Source organism: Pan paniscus, chromosome 19 (genome assembly GCF_029289425.2).
Source record: "Pan paniscus chromosome 19, NHGRI_mPanPan1-v2.0_pri, whole genome shotgun sequence".
NCBI classification, from domain to species: Eukaryota; Metazoa; Chordata; class Mammalia; order Primates; family Hominidae; genus Pan; species Pan paniscus.
Window position 1 is genome coordinate 95,219,148 of NC_073268.2, and position 11,710 is coordinate 95,230,857.

Below are 11,710 nucleotides of genomic sequence, written 5' to 3' on the forward strand. Positions count from 1 at the left end.
CACCACACCCAGCTGTAATATTTAATTTAAAAAGGGTGGAGGAGGGGGAAGATCCATTAGAATTATTAACCTTTGGCTGGGTGCGGTGGCTCACGCCTATAATCCCAGCACTTCAGGTGGCCAAGGCAGGTGGATCACCTGAGGTCAGGAGAGTTCGAGACCAGCCTGGCCAACATGGTGAAATCCTGTCTGTACGAAAAATATAAAAATTAGCCAGGGGTGGTGGTGCACGCCTGTAATCCCAGCTACTCGGGAGGCTGAGGCACGAGAATTGCCTGAACCCAGGAGGTGGAGGTTGCAGTGAGCTGACATTACACCACTGCACTCCAGCCTGGGCGACAGAGTGAGAGTCTGTCTCAAAAAAAAAAAAAAAAAGAAAAAAAATGCCAACCTTTTATTTTCCCAAATGAGGACATTTAAAAAATGAACAGCAGATATCACTATCACAAAAATGGGCATTTCAACACAAAAAGTAAACATCTTTATGAAAACCATGACTACATTATTCTGATTTTGCCACAGGTAGGTGAAACCTTTGTCACAGACACAGCGTGTTGTTGCCTGGTGCAGGAGCTGGGAGGGGACCGGTCTGAGTCTGGTCTGAGGCCTGTGGTCATGGGAGTTTCTCCCAGGCCACCCTGTCCACGTCCCCCTGGTCCTCCCCATGTTCTAGAGCAGCGTGACTCCCTGGGCCTCCAACTGATGGCGATTCCAAGGGAGGCGGCTTGGGGAGCCGGAGGGTCTGCGCTTCTAGCTGGCTCTCCTCACTGCAGGACCAGAGGGAGTATCAGAGCCCTAGAGTTGCTGTGTCCAACAGAAAAGAATGTTCTAGATCGGCCTGTACGTTAACCAGGAGACCCATATGACTATGAGTCCTGGAAACGTGGCTTGTCTCAACAGAGATGTTCTGTTTGTGTAAAATCTACACCCAATTTCAAAGACAGTACAGACACAAGAATGTTCACGATCTCTAATAGTTTATCTCATCCTGATTATTCTGGGGGATAAGATTTGAGCTATGCTGGGTTAAACAAAATGCATGATTGAAATTCATCTCATCTGTTTCTTTTCACCTTTTAAAAATGGCTACCAGACGGGTGAGGTGGCTCATGCCCGTAATTCCAGCACTTTGGGAGGCCGAGGTGGGTGGATCACCTGAGGTCAGGAGTTTGACACCATCCTGGCCAACATGGTGAAACCCCATCTCTACTAAAAACACAAGAAATTAGCCGGGTGTGGTGGCGCACGCCTGTAATCCCAGCTACTTGGGAGGCTGAGGCACGAGAATCGCTTGAACCCAGGAGGCAGAAGTTGCAGTGAGCCGAGATTGCACCACTGCAGTCCAGCCTGGGAGACAGAACGAGACTGTCAAATAAATAAATACATACATACATACGTACATACTACTAGAAAATGTAAACTTCCCTGTGACAAGCACTGTATTTCCATTCGACAGCGTTGCTTTGGAGCCTTTCACGGAGCCAGCCAGCCTCTGCTGAATTCTTCTGGTGATGGGGAACTTACACCTCACAAGACAGCTCATGCTAAAGGCATTAACACTGGAGACGCCCTTGGAGGTCGTCTTCCCGCTGCCATCCCACCCTCTAGTCCTGCTAGCCCTGTGCTGTCTGGTGGGGAGGGCCCATTCTCTCTAAGGGGCCCACCTGCAGACTTCTGAAGATGGTCAGCTAAGATCCCAGTTAAATGCCCCTGATGCCTTTAGCTGATCTTCCTGGTCAACCTTCCAAAACACACAGTGGCTTGGCAGTGATGGCACGGCACTGGATGCACCAGCGGGTCTAGGTGGCTCTGACCCCATCCCATCCGCTCATTGGGTGATGGGGCAGGGGGCCTGGGAGGAAAATGGTGAGCTGGAGCCACCCCTGGATCTCAGACTTTGCTGATTTTACCCCAGGCCTTCTCCCACCGTGTCTCGCCATGCAGCTGGAGATGGCTTCATTTTTTACATCATCCACCTATCGGAACGGACTCTCCATGGGTCATCCTGAGACCCTCTCCCCATGCTGAGTGCAGAGCTTTGCACACGCCACGTGCTGAAGTGGAGCCCTGCTGGGGGTGGGGGGTGGGGGTGTCAGCGACCTCTTAGTCACCCTTGACCCCAGGGTCACTGGATCTTCTGTTTCCTTTTGCTTCCCCTCAATTTGTTGGTCTAGTTCCTTGTGAAGTCCCATCCGCTTATTAGCTACACCAGGAGACGCAGAGGAAAACGGCGAGCGTCTCAGTCCCAAATGGGGAGAACAGGGCCTCTCCCCCGGCCTGGTGGTGGGGACCAGGGAAACCTCCAGGGTGAAAACACCTGGTAGAAGGTTTCCTGGGGCAGGGACGAAGTGCTCACTATCACTCAGCTGTCCTCTGCCTTGCCCTATGCTCAGTCCCACACACACAGGCACACACACAATGCACACTCACATACATGCCACATGCACACAATGCAGTCACTCACATGCACACAGACACAGGCACACAATGCAGCCACACGTGCAGACACACGCACACAATGCAGCCACACATGCAGACACATGCGCACACACACACACCCACAATGCACTCACACACTCAGACACGCACACATGCACTCACACACACCGACACAATGCATATCACATACGCCACATGCACACAATGCAGTCACACACGCATACTGACACACGTCCACAATGCACTCTCACCCACTCACAGACACATGCACACAGTCACACACTGATACACAATGCACACTCACATGCACTCATACATTGACACATGCACACATCACTCACATGCACTCACACACATCCACAATGCAGTCGCTTACATGCACGGACACACACCCAATGCACACCACTCACACACACACTGCACACTCACATGCACTTGCACGCACACACACTGACACATGCACACAATGCATTCACACGCACACATACACTGACGCACACACAACACACTTGCCCCACTTAGCACAGCGCCCGGCACAGTGAGGAGCAGGTGACGTTTGTCTAAGTGAGACTGAGGCCTAGGAGTAGGCGACCTGGGCACAGGAGAGCTGAGCGTCCCCTTGCAGGGTACAGCCACGAATCCCAGCAAAATGCACCTTCATCCACAGTGGCCTCTGCCTGGAACGGTTCCTCCTTCCCCTGCTTGCAGGCCTCAGCTCGGGGCCTCCTCTGCCCCTCTCCGAGGCCCCCATGCCAACCCCCAGGCATGCCCCAGTCCCTCCTGCCTCTTCCTTCCTCTTCCTCCATACCTGGCAAGTCTATCTGCCTCTTTAGCGACACTCTATCTCCCTTCCCCACCCACATGATAACTCCGCCAGGGCAGCGGTGACTCATGGGGGTCTGACACGCAGGTGGGAGTACCTGGCGATGGCCAAAGGACACATGGCTGAACAGCGCTTGGGCAGCGTGAGGTCCCTGACCCTGAGCACCTGTCATTTCCCAACTGGCATCCTCGCTCTTTCACATAAGGACACTGAGGCTCCAGGGACAGGGAGCTCACGCTAGGCCACCAGGCTGGTCACCAGAAGAGCCCAGGACAGCAGACTACCCCACCCATCCCGTTCCTCTGGAGTCCCTGTCATAACGGCTTCAGATGGACACGGACCTATGACCACTCCCAAGGCTGGCATGGAGTCACTCTCCCGGGATCTCCCGGTGTGGGCACTGGCCGAGGGTGGGGTGACTGGGGTCCTTTCCCACGGGCGTGCTGCCCACTGGAGTGTGATGAAGCAGCCCTCTTCCTGTCTCCAGGCGGTCCAGGGCCTGGCAGACACACTGCCGAGACCACCCCTCTCCTGCCCCGCTGCCCTGGCTCCCCAGTGCTCCCTGGACGAGCTCCCCAGGGTCAGATGCTTGAAGCTGACTCACCACAGCTCAGACGCTGGGCACGCCCGAGCTGCCGGCTCTTGGGGTGGCGCCTCTGAGGGTGATTAAGAGGCTGTTCAGAAAGCCTGGATTGGTGGTGGGCAGCAGGTCCGAGCTGCGGGGCGCAGTAGCCTCTGCAGCCCCAAAAGCTCTCTGGAGAGAAGATGTAAAACCCTGCCTCAGAGGCTTAGACACAGACGCCCCAGCTGGAAGGGCAAGACGGCTGGTGGACTCCCCACTCTCTCTGACCACCTGGGGGCTCGCATACACCCTCACAGCCAGTGCCAGGGAGATGTGCTTGTCACCCTGGGGACCAATTTCTGTGACTGAGTTGTGTCTGTGAACCCCAGGAAGGGCAGGACAGGGTCCTTTACTCCGGACTCTAAACTCAGGGCCTACTGTGGTGCTTGGCCCAAACGGCAGCTCCAGGAGGAATCTGCGGAAGGGGGTCCTCTGGAGACGGTGACGCCCCACCTCTTTGCCTTCTTCTCTTCTGTGGATTCCCTGAGCTGTGCAGGGACCCCAGGGCGAGGGCATGGCTCTTGGATACAAAGACCCTGCCTGCCCCACAGAGGTCTGGGCCCAGCAGAGACAAGACTTGCTCCATTGCCCTTCTGTGGCTGTCGGGCCCATCTCTGTTGAGCTGGTAAGGGACCCACTGCCCACAGTTCCAGCTGGACCTGCTGGCACCAGAGCCCCCAGCACCCCCCAAGCAGGGCCCATGGCATGAGCCCAGCAGCTCAGCCGAGTAGTCCCAGCCTTCCTGCCCAGGCCCAAGCCCCCCAGCCCCAACTGGGTCTCCTTCCAGAGCTGAACTCGCTGCCCCGGAGGGACTGTGAAACCAATGGCCATATTCCAGCTGCGCTGGTGACACAAGAAGTCGGAGTCAGTCCTTCTGGTCTCGAGTAATGCGATTTGCAAGATACGCACAGCCCCCGACAAGCCAAGTCACTGCCTGGTGGATGGGTTGGCTGGAGGGGGTTTCCCAGGGGCCTAGTTAGAGCCTGGGGGATGAAGAGGGGCTGGAATCTTCTGGGAGGAAGTAGTGGTGGCTCTCCCTGAAGGAGAGAAGCAGAGGAAAAAAAAAATGACCGTGGCAGAGAGAAGAGAAATTACGCAGGGAAGGAAGAAAAAGGTGAAAAGGGAGAAGATTAAAAGCATGGAAAATTCTAGGGGCCACAGCTGATCATAAAGGCGGAAGAAAAAGGGTTAAGGCCGGTTAGGAAGCTCCGAGACAGGTGCTCCAGAGAAGGAAGCCAAGAGAAGAGACAGACGGTGACCTGTAATCTCCTTCACGGAGGTCCCAGCTGCAGGTCCCAGCTGCTGTCCCGGTCTGGGTCGGAATCCACTGGCCTCCCCTAGTCCCCACTATGCCCCCTGGGTCCCACGCCACCAGGAGCTCCGGACCTCCCTCTGGACACCTGCCCATGGGACTGTCTGTCCTGGTCCAGGTGCCACATGGGCCTCGCCTGGGCTGAGCTGGGTGCCAGGGGTTGCAAGCACCTCCCCAGAGCTGGCCCACGGCCACCACTGGCCTCCTCCTCTCCCCAGCCTTGGAACCTGATATTCTGCTTTAAGCCACCTTTGGGTTGTGTCCCCAGGACCAGAGGACAGGAGACAGAAGGGCACGTGGGCTATCTTGGCCTCCACCTCCTCCAAGGACGGCAGCCGTTTGTGCTTCCCAAGTTGTGTGGCTCAGCGTCTGCCCTGCAGGTCTAGCGGGCAGCAGACACCCCGCTGTGCCAGGCTGGACAGGAGAGGCGGGAGGCACATTCATTGCATGGCTGCAGCGTTCTCCCCTGCCCTCTGCTAACCTCCCAGCATGCCGAATGGCTGTCAGCTTACCCCCCTCTGCGAGCCCAACCTGCTCCTCTGGCCCATACCAGCTGGAGAGCCAGAGGGCACACTGGCACACTCATGCTGCCCACCAAGCCCGGGTCCTCAGGTGGGACAGGTCGGGATGGGCATTCTTCCCATGTCCATCCCAGAGCCTGGGTGCAGGTGGACCCGCTTCCTAGACCCTCCGTGGGCAGGGGTGGGGGAGATTTTACTAGTGGTTCCTGGGAACTGGTACATGATTCAAACCTTAGTCTGCTCAGCCATCAAGATGAGGTTTTGCAGCCTCTTTAAGGGACCTGAAAAATCCTACCACCCTCAATCAAGCGCAGAGTTAGCTGCTCCCCATTGCCTGGACCATCCCTGGCCCCAGCCCTCTCCAGCCCCTGAGAAACACACATTTGTCCACGTTGGGAGAAGCCCCAGTCTCTGGACAGAGACGGCCCCCAGGGAAGTTGGAGGTCCGAGGCTGCTGGCTGCGCACAGCCCACATGCCCCGCCGAGTCTCAACACTGAGCAACCCGCCGCTCCTCCGCCGAGCAGCCCCCATCTGAGTCCAGGGCCAGAGCTTTCTCCTTGGCCATCACTGCCGGGCTCCTACAGGCTCCTTCCCCACCGCCACGTCCACCAGCCATGCTTATCCTGTGTCCAGCCAGCCAGAGCTCCCTGCTCAGAAAAACTCACTCACCCCACGGAACAAGACACCATGTGGAGGTTTCCGAGACAGGACCCTTCCGCTTTTCTGAACCCAAAGGAATCTCCTAAACATCGCTGGGTGTCAGGGCTCAGGGGAGATCAGGCTAAAGACTTGCAGGAAAAGCCAAGAAAGAGCTTAAGCCTCAAGAAGCCTCCAGATAATGCATGTTTTCTTTTGCACATGGCCAAGAAAAGGGGTTGGAAAAGGACCAGAACTTCCCGAATCTTCGTTGTTCAGGAGAAAGCGACATGGACTCGAGCCCCAATTCTGGAATCTGGCTGCCTGGGCTGGAATCCAGGTTCTGCTTCTCAGCAGCTTCCCGAGGTAGTATGTGACCTAACCTCCCTGTGCCTCGGTTTCTCCAACTGAAAACGTGCATGTCCACACCCTCAGCAGATTCCAGAACAAACGTCAGCTGCCAAGGAATGAAACTGGGGAAGAACCCACAAATGTAACCGAGCTACTTCAGTAACCAAATGACATCAGGGTAAAGAGGTCTCACCTGTACGGATGCGTGGCTCAAAGCAAGGAACAAGTGCCATCCTTTCCCCCTAATCATTCCCAGGGAGTGAGGGCGCAGGGCCGCTGCGTGGGTTCATTCAGAATAAACATCACCTGACCTCAACTACTTGTCTGGTTAAATTCTCCAGTGAACAGGACAATTTTTCGGATGTGGCTGCAGCCAGCAGACCAGACCTGGGCAGCAATGGATGCTGCCGCGGGTGCACGAGCTGCTGTTCAGTGCCCTCCTCCCTCCGCTGGCCAGTGGTGGGATACTCTCTAGCCACCCATGCTGACCCGCGAGCCAGCGTGTCTCAGACGGGGTTCCTGGAATCCCACCAAGTCAACAGCGGAGGCATCAACAGCCCAGGGAACAGAGACTAAACGCAAGGTGCAAGGGGTGGTGCTACGTCTGCCACAGTAATTAATCCTGATTAAAAATGCCTGTGATTAGCAGCCTCGCTACCTTACAGGGAAGAGAGAATGATTATTAATAAGAACAGTGCCTCCTAATGAATCTCAAAACAGACCCTAGAATCCCCCTGCCCCTCGGCGGAGGCTTTGGGTTCCACAACCAGAGGGAACGTGCTGTGCCATCAACAACGCCAAGAAGCAATTGCTGGGCACCGTGAAGCCGCTCGGAAACGCCGCATCCTCCACGGAAGCTTCCGGTGCCTGGTGATGTTTACCTCAGAAAGGGAGACTATCTGTGATTTCACCCTGATTGAGCACACACGGAGAGCAAAAGCAACGGAATTCACGACGCGTCCCCCAGGGAGACCCCGGGTCCTCTCAGGGCCAGTCCCTCTCCCCCGGCCAGCCCCTCCCCTCCCCTTACAATACTTCAAGGCACTCACAGCCCTCTCCCCCGGAGCCATTTACTGGCTTGCAATCGGATGGAATAAGATTCTCTTTTATAGGAGACTGCAGTTTAATAATAAAGTAATTACCGTGACAAAATCCCATTTTTCGAGCTTGGGGTTTTTTCCTCCTATCCTCTCAAACTTGCTCCGCCGGATCCCAGGCCAGGGCCTCCCAGGGAGTCCTGCTGATGGTCTAGATTTTCAGATGAGCTCCTTCTTGCCCTGAAAGGTGACCAATATCAGCCCCAACCCTCCTCACTGGCCATCATGCACCAGCAACAAAAGCTTCAGGGTTCCTAGGAGGGGTCAGATGTGGGGGGACCACGGCACCGGGCTGCCCTCCAGGGAGCTAGGCTGGCGCCCAAGTGGGGCTCCTGGAGGTGGGCTGAGTGGGCAGGAAAGCTTCAAAGGGCATGAACTGAGTGCGGCCCAGGGTCACCCCTCATGAGCTCTTAACAAACGCCAGAGCCCAATGCACAGCTGGAGTTCTCCTGGTGTCAGATGATCCGAAATCATCCCGGGATGGTCAGAACTCAGACATATCACCTCCGCTGCTGGCAGAGGGGCTGAGATGACAGAGGGACCAACAACAAGTGCCTCTAATTAATCACAGAACTGTTGTGTCTCAGGAGGGACACACCCCATCCCCAGCCTACCTAGGGTCCAACCCAAGGCAGCAGGAAAAGGCTCATGCTTCAGTAGAACGGAATTCCACTGGGTGAGGTTTTAGTTGGTAATTTCCAGTGTGAAAGACTATAGGCTTAGAAAGCCTGTTTAAATGCTGCATCTTAATGTGCCTCAAACTATGTCTCGTCTTGCTTGATTTCACGTCTTTTGCTCCCGCTCTTGTTATCAAATGTGCTGTTGAGATTGAATGTACAGCCTACATATGGCGCCAACACTCACTCACGCAGAGGACCTGCAGCCCCCACCTGGGAGGCTGGAGCACCGCAGGCTCTCATTTCTAGAGGCCTGGCGGGTACAGCCCCAGGCCCCTCCTCCTGCGGCCTTTACCTCCAGGGGCTGCTGCAGGCTCTGGCTCATTCCAAAGGTGGTTTGGGATAAGCGGGTTCCCAAACTAAATGTCATTATTTGTTTCTTAACGGTTCTGGACCGCCCCAGCTGTGTGTGCTCGCCTAAAAACATACACCCACAAATAGCCAGGAAATGGCTGCATTCTAGACCTTTCCGGAGTCCACCGAGACACATGGCCAACCACCCCAGCAGAACAGCCGCGGGCGAGGGAAGGAAAGTGAATGCTCAAAGCCCGGCACAACAGCAGGCTCTGGCTTTCCCAGGGACAATTCGGGATGGCTATGGCTCCGTGGACATCTTTTTGCCTTCCCACTGCCCCTACAGAAAGCTCCAAATGCCACAAGTCAGGGATGCATTCACCTAGCCCTGGAGAAATCGGGGTGTCTTCCCCGTGGGTCATGTTGGTGGACTCACCCCAACTATGAGCGCCGGTCTAATTCTACCGAGACAGCGCCAAATGTGTGGCTGCCATTTTTCGGAGGCTTGCCTCTACTTCATCTTAACTCAGCCCTCACATTCAGCCTGTGAGGACTATGTCATTCAAGGAAGACACTGAGGTTCAGAGTGGTGATAACTAAGACAACAGAATCAATAAACCATGGATTGGTCTCCAGGCCAGGACCCTTACTCTAAATCCTACACTCTACCTGCAGAACCCAGAGCTGCACTTCCTGCTGCCTGGGACATTCCTGCCATGCCTGGGTGGCTGTACGGCAGATCTGTCCCCAATAACCTGACCTGGCCACCCCAGAGATTCCCAAGTCAGTCCTATGCTCATGGAAAACCGGGAGGGGCTGGGAACCTGACCTCGGAGGCCTATCCTGACTCCCTGTGATTCAGTGTCAACTGGGAATTTAGGGCAATGGCCATGGCCTGGGATTGGATGACTTCCTGCCTGTCAGTTTGGGGGCTCCCCAGTGGCTCCTGGGCTGTGTCCAGGAGTCCCCAGATGTCACAGGTGGTCCTGGGAAGATGGCACCAAAGATCAAGGGCCCTGGGCTGCAGGCCACTGCCGGCCACCCTCTGCCACTGCCGGCCACCCTCTGCCACTGCTGGCCACCCGCTGCTCCTGCACCAGCCTCTGCTCCTGACCATCACACAGTTCCCCCGTCCCTCTGCGGCTGCTACGTTTGGCAGTCCCTCATGCATGGGCCCTTGTAACGGGCTGACCCAAGTGCCCAGGGGCTAGCTGCCCTGGGCCAGCTCGGAAGGTCCCATCTTTGCCTTCTCTGTCCATTGCTCCACCTTAAACCACCTTCTATAGCTCCTTGGAGGGCCAAGGGGCACAAACGGGTAAGAACCCATCACCCAAAGGCCCAGACCCCTAGAGTCTCTCATTGTCTCCAAGAAACATACACACACACACACACACACACACACACACACACACACAATCACTCTTCTCCATTTCTCCTCCAACGTGTGCATGGAGGCGGGGGTGGGGAGACATCTTCATGGAGACTCTTGGCCTGGCCTGGCCAGGTTCCTTGGGGTGGGCACCCTGTACTCTCTCTCTCCAGTCTCGAAGCCCCCAACACGGGGTGCGGAACGCGTCCTATGGGAACCCCTCTCACTGGGCTCTGCAGGCCCCAGGATGAGCCTGAAACGCGCACAATCCCACCAGGCTCCTCCAGCAGCCGCCCCCACCCCTGCAGGCCCAAGCAGAGGGTGAGGGTGGGAACCGAAAACAAGGCAGACGCCACAGCGTCAGGAGGGAGAGACAGGCCCAGAGATGTGGGAAGCCAGGGTGGGTGAGGCCAGGGTATTGAAGCCCGGGCCAGGCTGGCGCCGGGAACTGCGGCCCACAGAGGCCGAGAGGCCTGGGGGAGACGAGGGAGTCCCCCTCTGTCCCCAGTGCAGGCCTGGGACTGCACTAATTCCGCATTGGGTGGCAGCGCAGGACCCCCGTCCCCTCCCCCAACGCCCCGGCCGGCGGGCAGGCGGCTGCTGATGCTCTGTGCGCACCTCCCCACGGGGCATCCTGGGGATCTGGGGGCTCAGAGTCGCCGACTTTCCTGCCCCCACCCAACCCCAACTCGCCAGCCGGAACTTCCTGCGCAGCCCCCAAGATTGCAAAAGTCTGGCCCCAGCCCCCTCCCCGGCCAGAGCTCCTGGGGCCTCCCTCGCCAGGCGGGTGGCCCGCCTCCCCCGCGTCCCCGGAGGCCCGGCGCGCGGTCTGCGCTGCAGCAGAGCTCGGCGCCCCCGCCGCCGCCTCTGCGCGCCCCCCGGCTTTCCCGACGCTGCCAGGGAGGATGCCCCGCTCCCCGCCCCGAGTCCCCAGCTGCCCGGCGCGAAGTTCCCCAAAGTGACCCGGGCGCCGAGAACCCCCGCCCCCTCCCCTCGGGCTTCCCCGGAGACTCCGCCCGCCGCCCCCTCCCGCGCCTTCGGAAAAGTTGCGAGCGACGCCCCAAACTCCGGCCCCCCCGCCCCGCGCCGCGCGCGCCCTGGGCGCCCCCGCGCTCGGCCGCCGCGCAGGGGCGCAGTTCCCCCTGCCCCAGCCCCGGCGCCATGACGCGGGGAGCGCAGCGCGGGCCACCGGTGGCGGCGGCGGCGCAGAGGCGGCCAAGTGCGGGGCGTGGGCGGCAGCGCGGGGCGCACGTGCGCCGGGCCGGGGGCCGGGGCCGGGCGAGGGGCCGCTTACCTGTTGGAGGTAGAGGAAGGCGGGCGGGCAGGGCACGGAGTGCGGGAGCATGCTGCCGGAGTTGGACAGCAGGAGGCAGCCCGAGTTCGCCATGGAGCACAGCATGGGGCGGCAGGGGGGCGCCCGGCGGCGGCTCTGCGCTCGCTGCGTCCCTCGGAGTGTGCGCGCGCCCTGCCTCCCGGGCGCCCTCCCGGTCTCTCTCCTCCTCCTCCTCTGGGCCTCCCCTCCCCCTTGTGGCGCTCTTTAAGAGGGAGGCATCGAAAGGAGAGCGGCG

The 11,710-nt window shown here is 58.1% G+C and overlaps 1 protein-coding gene across 7 annotated transcripts in view; it reads right to left on the reverse strand.

Moving 5' to 3' along the window:
* The window catches only part of RBFOX3 (RNA binding fox-1 homolog 3), a 528,100-nt gene that overhangs the window by 82,798 nt on the left and 433,592 nt on the right, over nucleotides 1–11,710 (reverse strand). For 5 of the 7 annotated variants that reach the window (XM_034943025.3, XM_034943029.3, XM_034943024.3 and 2 more), the window contains exon 1: nucleotides 11,437–11,680. The exons of the other annotated variants lie outside the window; for them this stretch is intronic. In XM_034943025.3, coding sequence (XP_034798916.2) covers nucleotides 11,437–11,541 — 105 coding nt within the window. In that variant the 5' untranslated portion in view covers nucleotides 11,542–11,680. Of the gene's footprint in view, nucleotides 1–11,436; nucleotides 11,681–11,710 lie in introns of those variants that run through there. 7 annotated transcript variants of the gene reach the window in all.